Below are 14,375 nucleotides of genomic sequence, written 5' to 3'. Positions count from 1 at the left end.
GTTGAGTTAGGATCAATGTGGAAAGACGATCCTGAACCGGCTGGTCCAATTATGATCCATCTATAATCAGGTCGCTCGTTTCCCAAAACACCAAACAAGTCCTCTCTGAAGTAAACAGGAACATCATACTCCGAATCCAAAACCGGAACTTTCTCAGCAAACTTGGGATCAAACAAGTACAACGGCCTCTCTTCTCTAGCTCCATCGGAATACCTAAAATACTTCTCCAGCTTCATTTCAACTGGACCAACAGCGAATTCAACATCACCAACCACTTTAGTCAGATAATCTCTTGACCATTTCTCAACAGCAGGCCAATGATCCAAACACCCTTCCAACAAAACAGGCTTATTCGGCTCCTCAAACTTGGTAATGAAATCTTCAACAGAAACGCCTCTCACTCGAGTGATGTTGTCTCTTCTAAGCCATTTCGGTTTCATTTCGAGATTTGCACACAACCAGCTCTGAAACATATAATCAGAATAGAAATCTATAATCTTCAAATTCGATTCACCATCTCCAGACAACTTGAATTTAGGGTGGTGAGCAGCTACATAGGTAGATTTCCAAGACCCATTAAACAAAAACTCTCCTTTCAACTCTTCTAATACGAGATTCCTCCAGAGAGGCTCATGACTGGCGAAAATATAGAAAGATTTGGTTACAGTAGCTAAAATACCCAAATTAGTGGCGTCAAGAAGACCTAGGATATCCAAAACGAGCTCATCAGTGAGTATCTGGAGATTACCTAATCCAGTGTTTCGCACATTGACCGAACCAGGATTGAAATAGAGGTTTCCGAGTGGTTGAACACCATGCTCTTGCGAAGGAGCTGCGATTTTGAGCTTGAACCCTGTTTCATCTTCATCTTCTTCTATTTCCTGATTAACTGGAAACAGAGACTCAGGTTCACGCTGAACGAGCTTTCGCTTTTTGGATTTGGATTTACGACGCTTCGATGTTAGCAACAGATTCTTGTACTTCGGCATGTTTGACGGAGCATCAGCTTCAGCGGCGACGGCGAGGGTTTTGGGTTTTAAAGTTTTAACTTTTAACAACCGCGAGGGTTCATATCTGTTTACATAGCTTAACCAGGAGATGGAATTGAAAATATCTTGGGTTAATCGGTTCAACCGTAAAAATTAATTTGACGATCAATTCAAAACAATACCAAGTTCCGTTAACCGATCATTGCTCTGTTTTTTTTCTTCATTTATTTCCAGAGAAGTTCAAACAAAGAGAATCTGGAAGAATTATACAGAAGCTTACAATAAGAGGATGTTGTGCTTTGCGTGTAGCCTCACTGATTTTTTGAGACAATATCATCAAACCCTCATTCAAAGACAATTCAAACCCAAACAACAAATGAAATATGGCAAACACAAAAAAAGAAAAAAAAAAAAAAAGAAAAAAAAAATACTGCACATGAGAGAAACCCATTTTTCTCAGTAACCATGAAGATGGACAACAAAGTAAAGCACAATGCCTCCCAAATACCTACTTTTTCACAATGTAAATTCGCATTATGCGGTTCAAACCAAATTTTGAGAATGTAATCTGTTTCACACTTGCGTGCTTGAGAGACATCTCCATTGCCGTATCCGAGGAGTCTTTTCTAGAAGCATTAGCAACCCCATGTTGTTCCCTTGCATTCCGTTCATGTATCTGCATTTAACACCATTTGGAACGCGATCAGGTTAAGTTAATCGTTTATAATACTACAAACTCAAAACTCAGGATCCATAGAAGGTGTGTGAAGCAAAAGTTTATCAAGATTCGAGACTGTGTTTGCTTACTTGCTTCGGCGAGCCTTCTTTCTCCAGAGAACAAAAGATGTGATCCACTGCACAGGATTAATCACAAGAATCAGTTAAGTTCGGAAGTATACAATTCATTTAGAGATACAGCATAAAACTTGGCACAAGGGGCATCCTATATAGTATATATAAAGAATACAAATCCACTGATTGGTATAAGAAACAAAAATCACCTTGAAGAGAGATATGAAACTGAATGCTCCAACAATAGATGTTTTCCGCAGAGGCAATCTCCGTTCTGGGACAACGTCCTTTGATAGATGTTGAGCAATTTCTTTCAAAAGAACCATTTGAGCTTTCTCAGTCCTCATCGACATAATCGCTTGTTTCATTGATTCCCTGTCAGCCTCTAGTGCTTGAAGCCTCATGTAGAGTTTCACTATATCAGGATCACTAAGATCCGGCTGATTCAATTTTCCTCTCGGAGACATTGCAGCATAACCATCAACTGTATCATTCTTAAACTTTTGCTCAGCAGCACCACTGTGAGATACGCCGTGATGCACAGAGTCAATGGTATAAACTCTATCATTCATGTCATTATCTCCTATCTCTGATGAGTCAATCTTACCCTTTGCATAGGAATTACCCTCTGCATACGAGGCATCTTCCACTTTCCTGAAGCTCCCCCTGTTGGACCTTGGTGACTCAGTGGGAAAATCAGGTCTGTTTTCCCTATTTGTTCCCAATAGTGAACTTGAGCTACCAGTGGAAACCCTCCTGAAATGTCTCTGATGCCTAGGACTCTGACCAACCATCAACTTCTCCGAATAATTTCTCCCTCCAGATACATCAGTAAAGCTGGGGTTTCTCTCCATCTGACTGATTCTTTTTTCCAGAGTCTTCAAATTTTCTCGGCCATGAGGTGAATCATTCAGTGGGTACTTTTCAACATCGTCAACATCAATATCAGCTTCCAAGGGACCTGGATTCTCATTCACATTGCACTTTATAGGAGGGTAGTCATACGTAGGGAGATCATATTGGTAATCACTTTCAATCATGCTCGGGTTACGGCTAAGCATGCCCTTCTCCGCATCAAGCTCAGCCTCAGTGTCAGTGAGCCCAAAACTCATCATCCTATGCTTATAAGCCTGAGCTTCACAAGTCATAGCCTGAATGGTCTGCTCCCTCTTATATACCAAATCTTCAAGATCCAAAAGCTCTTGCTGATCATGCTCCATTTTCTCCTCAGCAAAACGCTTAAACTGCCTCAATTCCATTTGAAGCTCAGCCTTATCCCTCTGCAACCTCAATATCATAGACATTGCCTCACTCGCAGCAGTGGATGCAGCATTCCTCTCTTCGTCGAGCTCCTCATACAAATCTTGAATCGATTGCTGCTGGCTGCTAACAGTCTCCCTCAACAGTTCCAACTCATTCTCAATCTGAACTTTAGCAATGGAAGAAGACAAGTCCAGTTCCAGCTCCGGTATGTAAAACGGTTTATCATTCTGGAACTCCTCGTATTTTCTCTTCACAGAACGAAGAAAAGTACCAGGAGAAGCATCGTTTAGAGAGCAACTGCATCCACAATCACAACATCTAACCACATCCCTAGGGGAAGAAGAAGATACAATCGCCAAATCCATAACTTTTTGCGACAGTATCCAAATCACAATCCAAGGCTAGGGCACATATACATTAGTAACAACGATCACCAAAACCTTTCTCTGTAGTCCAGATCCGTGAACACGAAAGCGAGCGCCAATCTAGCTCCTGTAAAAAGTCAATTTCCATCTAAAAACGATCAATACTACACAAAAAGGAAGCTTCTTTCATGGGCAGAGTAGGAAAAAAAAAAAGCAAAGAGAACAGAAGAGAAACATTGCAAAATCAAGAGCTTTACCTTATTCGTTGAACCCACCAAGAACAATGAAAATTAAAGCTAAAGGTCGGAGCTTTCCCAGGAAACAGAGCAATTGGGTAGCTAAAGATATTGTAACCTTCTCCTTCTATGATTGAATCTCTGGGAATTAAACAACAATTATTATTGCTTTTTCTGGTAAAACGAAAAGCAAAAGCAAAAAAGAGAAAAAAAGAAAAAAAAAATCGTTGTTTTTTTTTGGGAATCAGAGGGAAACACAGAAACAAATCGTGGAAACGAGACGAAAGAGATAGAGAGAGAATTAGTCGTCTTCTTCGTTTGTTTCCCTCTGGTTTATCTCGAAACCCTAAAAAAGCTTTTTGTTTTTTTTTTGTAATCTTTTCAATTTGAAATCGACTTTCAATGGAGTCTCTTTGTCTCGTCTCGTGCCCACAACAACGACGACGACGGCTTAAGGGTTATTTTTGGTAAAAACGAGTTTACTAGAGAAGGTACAATATTAACGGTGAAGATGTGTTTGTTTAGGAAGAGATTGACGGCTGAGATCTTAGTTGGATGAGGTGTCTTTTCTTTACCTGCGGGAAGTACAGGTCAGCTAATCTGGATGCCTCATCTATGAACCAATTACTAATTTTGTAATTTCATATAACGAATTTGTAATTATCAATATCGTTTCGATTAGTGTGATGATTTATCTTTTATAATCAGATAGAGTTGTTTTACATGTGGCATATGTGCTGTAACATTTGTATGACTAAAAATCCATGTCCTTGAAATTTTTTGAGGAAGATATTCAGTGTTGAAAAAAATTTATGGACAAAACAAAACGACTACTTAGGCAGTATTAACTCAAAACAAAAAGTAAAAATAAAAAATTATCTCATCTCAATGTACCTGGGAGATCGTCACGCGGACGTTGGAAAACAAGTAGAGAAGAAGTTGTTGACATTCTATAGGACTATGGTCATACCTTTTTGATTCATCATTCACAAATTCTAAAGAAGAACAAAAACCTAAACAATAAGTAATCATATAATCTGGATGCCTCATCTATGAACTAATTACTATATTTGTAATTTCATATAACGAATTTGTAATTATCTCATCATTTTGATTAGTGTGATGATCTATCTTTTATAATCAGATAGAGTTGTTTTACATGTGTGTTTGTTCTTTTCCTTGAATAATCCCAACCAAAAAAGATGTACCTCCATATTGAGATCTTTGTTATTATTATCATAAACATATTGAAAGCTTTGTTACGAGTATCTAACCTATTTTATGTTTTGGACATTAGATAGTACTTCTTGAAAATTTATGAACCTATGTTGTACTCAAAATGGAAGAAAATAGAGATCTATTAGAGAGTTATTTTTTTTTTACCTAGATGAGTTATTTCTTGCTTTGAATATCATCAATTTAGTCCCGAAATTTTCTAACAAATTTAGAGAAATATTTGCGTCTAGCTATTTTAAACAAAATCTTTTTGATATCAACTTATCAAGTCTTAATATTTGAAATATTTTAATTTGAATGTAGCAGTACTATTCTGACCTAGATATCTTGATCGATTGTTTTAAATCAATTAAAGTGATTGGTGAACAGAAAAATAATAAATCACATTGTAAACGATCCATTATATTCCTATATTTATTGGAATATTTTGTTTGGGAAGACTAATTCTATGGTTTATTTATTGGAATAAGAAACTTAATTTATTATTGTGGAATGATTGCGCGAGTGGAAGTAATGGGGCGTCGACATTGAAGCTTACCACGTCAACATAGCCTAACATCATGAAACTAATTTTTTAATTTGAATATAAACATGAGTAGCAGCAAGTCCCTTCTTTGTTTGATTAAACTAAAACAATACATATATGGATACGACAATGTTGCTATAAGAGCTAGTACTGGCCTTACAAACTAGATTAGTATAGTGGAAGAGATTCCGTTTAAATGGATAACAAGTTCATGTAGTTAGAATATTGGGGAATACCGAAGACTACTTGATACATATGTGTATGGTAGATTCAAGTGTATTTGAGTTTATTATGTCGAGATGGTGTATTAAGACAAATAAAAAGCCTATAATAGAGTTTGTATATACCTATAAGCCTTTAACATTTAAGACAAAAAAAAAACCTTGCATAAAGGAGAGCGTCTACGTATACGTAGTAAGGTGAACTTGGACGTACTTATTCTGGCAAAGAGTTGATAAGATAAAACTACCAAAGAATATACCGTTTAAGGAGAGCGTATACGTAGTAATTAGATAAGTTACTAAAGAATATACCATTAAAGGTCTGATACTACGAATAAAGTATTTAACGAAACCAAGAACATTATATTGTATGTCTTTTGTGCAACAAAGTATATATGAATATGATTCATCAATCACCAAGCAAGTTTGCTTGACATGGAATGCTAATTAAATAAACTCTTTTTGTTACCTTCGACAAGCTTTTTCTTTGACAAAAAAAAAACAAAACAAAAAGTTACCTAAAATAAGTAAGACAAATTGTTCATAAAGTCTCCAATGATACGAAGAACTTCTTCTGCAGCCTCAGAAGATGGATTGTTGGAGTAGAAACCATGCTCCTCGTTTTCGAATTCAATACAATCTACTTTTTTCCCTCCCATATTCTTTAGATTATATGCATACTCTTTGGCCCTATCTCTCAAAAGTTCTGAGCTGCCGACAATCACCAACATTGGCTCTATGTTAATTGATTCAAGTCCAGGACTCTTTGGTCCAAAAGGGTTAGCCATGGGATGATCTCTTGTTGCACGTTTTGGTAGTGACAATCTCCAAAACCTTCAAGAAGTTAAAAGTTTAGCCCCTTTTTTTTCTCTTTCATCTCATCACCTCATATTATAAATTATTGAAATTGACTATACCAGTATTTACTATACATATAGCTTTATGACAATGGCCATGAACAAGACGGGTCAATCATCTCATTGTTCAAACATAAAAAGAGAAACGATCAATTGGAAAGAAGACTTGAATGATTTGTGATCTCAATGATTCCACGTGCGTTGATAAACATGAATATATGCACATTCGAATATGCTAAATATTATTATAAAATGTGAGAGTGAGACATTAGTTGCATTCGGATAGTCACGACTCAGGAGAAACATACGCAAATTAAGCTGAGATCAATGCTAAAGGAAAACGAGGATAATGCATGACGCACTATCTCCTTAGCTTTCCAAATATATTAACCACTGTTATTGATATCTCATTATCTGTTTATTCTATCAACCACTAATCCACTTATTCATAAATGAAAAATGAGCTAAAACAATACGAATTTGTAACATATATGCTAAACTTACACATTTGGATATATAATAGGATCTATAACTACACGAACTCGCTATATAGTGATAATGGGTAATTGCTTCGTAAACTTGACTCTTTAAATTTTATTTTAGATTTACAATTTACAAATCCAATTACAGTTATAACTTCGTGTAGGTATATTTTTATAGAATTGGTGTAAATGTAACGGCTTATAGAGCCTTTAAAAATCGTTTTCAAAAGAAGTAAAACAAAAAAAGAGAGAAAATTCTGAATTAGTACAATCATTTTAAAATCGTCAAATGGTAGGGTTTCTAATTGGTTTGTCATGATTTTATCAAAGTATCTTTAAAATTTTTCTTATTCGATCACTTTCCATATAAGATACTTTCTTCCATCTACTGGATGTTACGCATTCGTGTACCCACTGTGATGGTAGACCATAATATTTTGAAAAGCCAGCCATTTATAATGTTGAATGACTTGAGAGTTGAGACTAATCAAATAGTGGAGTATTAGTAGATTAAGCACATTGACTAGTTTTTGTGACGTAATATTATAACAATCATGTGATGGAACTAAAATCATAAGTCTTAGACGATTTTATATCAATCAAAATTAACTATTAATTTTTACTTTGAATTTATCGAAAGAGATATTGATACATACAAAAATATGAAAACATATCACTATATATCATTTGTGTCTTGGTTAGTTGGTGAATGGTTCTAATCAAAATAAATGTATTTTTGGTAGGAAAAGTCGTTTTCTTTAGAAAGTTCGTGTTTTTGTGTGTCGTAGAAATGTTTGAACTTTGAACTAATTGCGAACTCGATTATAAAATTTATCAAAAACATTGAAAAATATCTTTCAGTTTAAGGAGACTGTTTTTTCATTCGACGTTTAGATTTTGGAGAAACTTATCTTCTATAAAAAAAATTGTGAAGTTTTGGAAAAAAGGACATGTAAATGCACATCTGTGTATCATGAAGAGGCACTGTGACTCTTATTACCTGTCTCTCTCATGCGACTCGGCAAATTCACTCCAACGTTTAAATTGGCATTACTCGCATAAAAAGATAAATATGAAAATTAAAGTAACCGAAAACGACATCTATATGGACTTTATACATTTAATATGTTTTAAAATAGTTAATAGTTAGGTTATATAAACTATGGAGTCATGCATCACTCACTAGTACTGTAATATATTTAATGATTATGCAAAAATTAAAAATTATTCGGTAGTACGTCTAAAATAAAATTAAAATATTAGAAAGTGTTGTGTTAGCTTACTTGTCAAGCAAATCCAAATTGAGCAACGCTTCAGAAGGACCATCCTCGGACTTAGTCCTCTCCTCCCCGCCAAAAAACGGCGCCAACAGAACGTAACCACGAACCCGAACCCGTGTCAACTCGATTGAACCGGATCCCAACCGGAAAGCGAGTTGATGAGCTATGTTCCCACCGGAGGAGTCACCCACAACAAAAACCCTGTCGAAGTCAACGCCAACTCCACCTTCAAACCAATGGTCTGCACCACCGGGAAGAGCCTGGTCCCGGAGCCACATGAGCGCCGCCTCCGCATCCTCAAAGGCAGCCGGGAGGCGGTGTTCGGGAGCTAACCTGTAGTCGGGTGCGACCACAAGGGCTTGGAGGGAAGATGCGAGGGTTAGACAGAAGTTGTGAAAGTGAGGCCAAGAACGTGAGCCGAAGCAGAAACCCCCACCGTGGAAGAAGACAACGACGGGGAGGGCGGTACGGTTGGTGGCGGAAACGGGTTTGTAGAGACGGAGGTGAATACTGTTTGGTTTGTGATAGATGAAGTCTTTGAAGAGAACGGTTTGGTGACTTGTGAATGGGATTTGTTGGGTGATATGGTCAATGCTCTTGGATCTTAAAACGGTACCGTCGCTTAGGAGTTGAAGCAAACCCATGCAGTCTTCTGCTACTTGTGGTTCTTCTCCTAGTGACCCCATTCTTCTACCCTTTTGGTTTTGGATATGTGTCTCTCCAGTGTCATCAGGTGATAAATATATAGAGAGGAGGGAAGTAAACAAAGGGTACTTTGGTCAGTCTGGATATAGATGAATTATGTCAAAATCTTTGAGGGAGCCCACGTTTTTTAATTGTTTTTGCGGCTGATTCGTCTCATCTGACTTGGTCATTCATTCCTATCGACCTTATTTGATGGGTTTGTCAACAATACTAAAAGATGCACTTAATTATGAGTCGGTGCTTGAAGATACATAACACGTCTCTCTCATCTTTCCTTTAGATTTTTACCACTTGCAAACTAGTAAAACGGATATGATTTGCTTGCATCAGCTGTTTTGTACTTCAATGTAACTTTGGGTTTTTTAACAAAACAAAAGAGAAACAGTATGAGACCAACAATACAACAGTGTTACACATACATGAAGAAACACAGAAGGCATTCTAGAAACATACATGGGGAGGAATTAACTTTCCCGGGTTCATGATATCGTTTGGGTCCAACGTTTTCTTGATTCTCTTCATCGTTTGTAGTGCTTCTATTCCCAGTTCCTTCTCCAGATACTAACATGACATAACCAAAAAACCCAGTTCAAATCACAAATGTACATTCATATATATGTAACACAAGACATGATATGAATAAAAGAAGCTGTACCTTCATTTTCCCTGTTCCAACACCGTGCTCTCCAGTACATGTTCCTGATAAGTTCAGAACCAACTGGCATCGTTAAAATCATGTTTTCTAAATCAGGGAACAAGCGTTTGACTCCTACCGATCTTCAATTTGCTTTTCCGTTTTGTTCAGAGAATATGTTAAAAAGCTTCACATCTATTACAGTCTTGCACTTTTGCAAACACACAAAGAATGGAAAAAGCATTTACCATCCATGGACAATGCACTGTGAACCATCAAGTGGTTCAGTCTTTCTGCTTCTTTCCGCTGCTCTTCATTGCTCGGATCAAACATAATACATGTGTGAAAGTTTCCATCCCCGGCATGAGCAATAACAGTACTGAAAGTAGAACAACAACAATCAGCATACACTTTTTAGGAAGTTAAGGCCTAGTATGTTGATGATGTTTAGCATAGGAATATAGGATACCACAACAACGGTGATGCATCAAGCTCTTTCTTGGATCTTGATATTAGTTCTGCAAGGTGAGATAAAGGGACACAGACATCCTGTAGAAGAAATAGTTACAGATGATTCCTTGTTCGACCTTATAAATAAAAATTAAATAACAAAAAGATTATGGCACAACATGATTTTGTGGTTCCTGATTGTAGCTGGGAAAGTTCATCTACAGACAAAGTATATCAAAGAAAAATAACAAACCGTAATCATTGCTTCATGCCCTGGCGCCATTGCATAGCAAGCCCACAGCGCCTCCTTTCTTATCTGCATAAAAAATAGGGCCAGAATAAGTAGATCCTTTGGTAACTCAAAGGACAGTGTTTAATAAGTGTAGAGTTCTATCTTGCCCATATCCTCATTCTCTACAATGAAAATCACTAGAAAATGGTTTTCATTTTATGCCAGAGAATTACCTTCCAGAGTTCTTTTTTTGCTTCAGGTTCTTCTGCAAACATAAAATCTGATCCATTGTGTTGCGAAGCAATCTGCTGAACAGTTTCCGTCTGCTCACGTGTATATGCCTCTAAAAGAGAGAGAGAGAGAGAAAAAAAAAAATGATGTATAAGAAGACAACGATTCTCTCTTTATGTGTCTACCGACAAGAGAGATGTATTAGAATCCTGTGATCGGATAAAATAGAAGATATAGGGGAGTGAATATGATTTCTTTAATATCTACAGATATTGTTTACTTGGAAAGTACAAAATATGATACAGCATTACCTGTTCCTATAAATTCGAACATCAAAGTTGGAGCTTCATTCAAGCTTTTCCCGTTTGCCATATTTATAGCCCTGATTTGAACCTCGTCAAGGAGCTCCACTCTTGACACCTGATGGGAATAAAGGTACGGCTGAGAAGATTCTCATAAAAATTATAAATCACATCATTCAGAAGCAGAGGTCTCACCTGTATTCCAGACATCATAGTGGCAATGGCCACATCTGCAGCATCCTTGACTGTAGGGAAATTGCACACTGCCACCTAAAATTATATCATAAATATTTAGGCCATCATATCATAAGGAATACTAAAAACCATTGCAAATTATGATTAAAAATGTTCTATCAGACAAGGCAGGATGATAGATATTTTACACTCTTGAATGTTAAAATGATGTACAATCCATACTAAAGCAGGAAGACTTTCAAAACAAAAGCAAAGGAAACAAGGGTCCACGCAACACATAGCATTCACTATACCTTGAAATGCTTCAGATTTTGTTTTGAGATTCATTTTACTCTGATTATTATGCTAGGAGTTAAAGAGTTGAGAGATAGAAAATAACCAAAGAGACAAATTAAGCCAATCAGGCTAATATGATTTCTTTGGCAAGAGATGAACTAAAAATGATTTTTTTTGGCAAAACAATTGAACTCAATTTTTACCTTCAAGATGAAACTAAATCACATAGCAAAGGAGCATAAATATCAAAGATAAATGAACAAAATCTACTATAAAAGAAGAAGTCAATATACCACTGAATGCTGTGGGATTTTCTGAAGCCGGAGAGTAACCTCAGTTATGACTCCCAAAGTCCCCTCACTCCCAATCATCAAGCGAGTCAAATCGTATCTGAGACACCAGTCCAACAAGTATCAAGCATTAACTCAAATGATTTGTAATCAAACAAACCGGAAGCATACATTTCAATTTTTACTTAATAGTTTATTATTTCTGAGAAAAAGAAATCTAAACAAAGAACAAGAAGTAGCTAAAGACTGAAGTCAAACCCTGCAGCACTCTTTCTGGCACGTGAAGCTGTCTTCACAACATCTCCATTAGGAAGAACCACCTGAGATGAGCATAGTATAAATAAAATAGAATTGTACAATGCGGCATACATGAGTGGAAGAATATACAAACCTTAAGGCTTATAACATTGTCACGCATAGTTCCATACCTACAAGCTAGTAGCAGATTTATAAATAGCCAACCGGATTAAAGCACCCCCACAATATTAAGAAAGATGGGCAAGCAAACAAGTGAATAGCAAAGTTGCAGAAGAACTACCTTACAGCTAAAGAGCCAGAGCAACGCGTAGCACACATGCCTCCTATGGAGGCACCAGGTCCTGCATCAGATATTTTTTTAACAAATTGCTGAACGGAACCCAGAAACATGAAAATGAAGTTCAAGGGTCAATTGCACACAATGCTAAAGATGTTGAATAATGCAGCAATATCACACATTAGAATAAGATCAGTTCATCTAAAAATCTGTTTCAAATATTAAAGCATATATATGAAAGCTATGATCTGAGAGATAAGGTACAATCTCAATGCTATCGAACCTGGATCAAGAGGAAAGAATAGACCGTATTCTTCCAAATATTCATTAAGCTCCAGCCAACCAATGCCGGGCTCAACAACAACGTCCATATCCTCCACATGTAATGCTTTCACCCTCTAAGGTTTGAAAGAAAAAAAGTGTGAGAAGAAGTCGCTTAATTTCAATAACATTTGTACGTGGACTGTAAGTGATGCACATTATTTCTGTATCCTGACTAAGGAAATTATTTAGGATTTTCAATATCTTATTTTCCTTTCCACATAGTGTTCTCATTTATCTTTTATTACAAATAAGGATGAGGTCTCGTTGTGAGACTCATCCAAGCTAGAGAGAGTGATTCATAGGTTGATCGGGTTAGGCTGAGGTTAGATATGCATTCCAAGGAACGAGTTACATCATTGAAATCGTCTTTCTATACAAATGTAGAGGGTTAATGGAATGATTTGTAGCATGACACCGGAAGGACATTGATGTCGAACACAAAACATTAGCACATACCTTCATTAGAGACATGTCAATGCATACACCTCCTTTTGGAGCCAGGGTATGACCCTCAATCGATGTTGCTCCACCATATGGTACAATAGGAACCTAATCAAATAGTAAATGTCGCCTGAATTAATGATATGTACCCCAAGCCACCAAAAACAAATCACGGTAATAAAAGTCCAAAATATCAAATCCACCAGGAAGCTATAACATATCCCAAGTAATATAGCATATTGGCCTAGACTAGAAGTGAAAAGACTGAGCGCAGTGAATCTTCTACACGTCAAAACTTACAAACCTTATATTCATTGCAGGATTTAAGAATCTTGGAAACTTCTTCTTCGGACCTTAAACAATATATAAAAAAATGATGATCCATGCATTTGTTGTTCTTACGACCAGAACCATTCTCAGCAACTGATATACTGATATTGATATAGATGGAAAAACCAACGCAACAATTGAGTAGTCTCACCTCGGGAAAACAACAACATCAGGAATGTTAACTGCCTTGTGAAAACTGTTCTGAGGCTTCCCATGAAAATACCTCTCGTCGTAGTCCGTTGTCAGGTTATCCTTAAACAGAAGAAAAGTTAAGCAACGAAATTCAGAAACAGTAAATTCTCCACAGAAGAAAAGTTCAGAACTTTCAAATACAACATAACCAAGGAACTGTTCAGAAAGAAGAAAAGAGTCATAAAGATCATATTCGGAGACACCTACCTCGAGGATTGTTTTCAATTGAGTAATAAGCTCCTTAGGGACTTCCTTGTACTCCCCTTTAACTACAGGTTCAGTGCTGCCTTTCCCACCAATAGTTACATCTCTGCATTGAATTGAAAACAAAGGATTAACTTCCTTGTACTTTTTGTTGACTTACAAAAGTATTGATTTTTAATAGAAAACGAACAAACCTAGAATCCAAAGCCGATGATGAATCGCTGATAGAAGGATGAGACTGATTCAGGAACGCGTAAGAAGAGGCGGAAGCAGCTATTGCCAATGGAAGAAGAGAGCTCGACCACCAAATTGGGAGTCTCCGGCGTCCCTTCTCCGGAGAAATCACGGTGACATCACCGGTTGACTTGGGCGTCGAGTGGAGCTGACGAGATTGCCGGAGAAAAGAGAAGAGTGTTTTAGAGCGAGACAACTTTGAAGAGAAAGCCATGGATTGTGGGATTCCACAGCCGGAAGAGAGAGAGTAGGAATGAAGAAGACGAAGGAAAAACTAATCAAACCATTAAACCGATGGTTAAATGTTAAAACCGGTGGTTAAATGTTAAACCGATGGTCCAATGTTAAACCGGGAAAAATCTAATTTTCCCGCCAAAAACAGATAGCAAAAAGAAGAGAGAGAGATCTCAGAAAGAGAGAAGCAGGAAGAGCTAAAGAGCTTGAGCAGAAGCTTAGGAGGATTCTGCAATCATCTTCAAAGTAGCTGTGATGCTTTCAATCACTCTCTCCAGCGTCGCCCTATTCCTCTTGGTCTCTCTTTCTCTCTTTTTCC

General features: G+C 37.1%; 5 protein-coding genes across 5 annotated transcripts in view; 1 reads left to right on the top strand and 4 right to left on the bottom strand.

Annotated features, from left to right (window-relative positions):
- Positions 544–1,066, bottom strand: LOC104708449 (F-box protein At5g06550-like). Its single transcript, XM_010425023.2, has 2 exons — positions 749–1,066; positions 544–636 (listed from the first exon to the last, which is right to left on the bottom strand). The coding sequence occupies exons 1-2, from the start codon at positions 987–989 to the stop codon at positions 605–607; spliced, it is 273 nt and encodes a 90-aa protein (XP_010423325.1). The 5' UTR covers positions 990–1,066; the 3' UTR covers positions 544–604.
- Positions 1,192–4,090, bottom strand: LOC104708445 (myosin-binding protein 7-like). Its single transcript, XM_010425020.2, has 4 exons — positions 3,667–4,090; positions 1,991–3,536; positions 1,797–1,843; positions 1,192–1,665 (listed from the first exon to the last, which is right to left on the bottom strand). The coding sequence occupies exons 2-4, from the start codon at positions 3,407–3,409 to the stop codon at positions 1,563–1,565; spliced, it is 1,569 nt and encodes a 522-aa protein (XP_010423322.1). The 5' UTR covers positions 3,410–3,536; positions 3,667–4,090; the 3' UTR covers positions 1,192–1,562.
- On the bottom strand, positions 5,971–8,985 carry LOC104708444 (probable carboxylesterase 15). The gene is made up of 2 exons (XM_010425019.2): positions 8,251–8,985; positions 5,971–6,462 (listed from the first exon to the last, which is right to left on the bottom strand). Exons 1-2 carry the CDS (start codon positions 8,931–8,933, stop codon positions 6,147–6,149), a joined length of 999 nt encoding a protein of 332 aa, XP_010423321.1. The 5' UTR covers positions 8,934–8,985; the 3' UTR covers positions 5,971–6,146.
- LOC104708443 (D-lactate dehydrogenase [cytochrome], mitochondrial) lies at positions 9,252–14,075 on the bottom strand. The gene is made up of 18 exons (XM_010425018.2): positions 13,783–14,075; positions 13,592–13,694; positions 13,344–13,444; positions 13,167–13,215; positions 12,878–12,970; positions 12,381–12,495; positions 12,101–12,161; positions 11,954–11,990; positions 11,821–11,882; positions 11,566–11,662; positions 10,997–11,071; positions 10,811–10,919; positions 10,502–10,611; positions 10,290–10,352; positions 10,056–10,135; positions 9,835–9,965; positions 9,608–9,651; positions 9,252–9,513 (listed from the first exon to the last, which is right to left on the bottom strand). Exons 1-18 carry the CDS (start codon positions 14,034–14,036, stop codon positions 9,394–9,396), a joined length of 1,704 nt encoding a protein of 567 aa, XP_010423320.1. The 5' UTR covers positions 14,037–14,075; the 3' UTR covers positions 9,252–9,393.
- The window catches only part of LOC104709907, a 2,631-nt gene continuing 2,331 nt past the window's right edge, over positions 14,076–14,375 (top strand). The window contains exons 1-2 of the mRNA XM_010426448.2: positions 14,076–14,126; positions 14,209–14,353. Of these exons, the coding sequence (XP_010424750.1) occupies positions 14,076–14,126; positions 14,209–14,353 (196 nt within the window). The remainder of the gene's footprint in view (positions 14,127–14,208; positions 14,354–14,375) is intronic.

The sequence above is a fragment of the Camelina sativa genome, chromosome 8 (genome assembly GCF_000633955.1).
Source record: "Camelina sativa cultivar DH55 chromosome 8, Cs, whole genome shotgun sequence".
Classification (NCBI taxonomy): Eukaryota; Viridiplantae; Streptophyta; class Magnoliopsida; order Brassicales; family Brassicaceae; genus Camelina; species Camelina sativa.
This window is presented reverse-complemented; position numbering and strand designations above follow the sequence as displayed.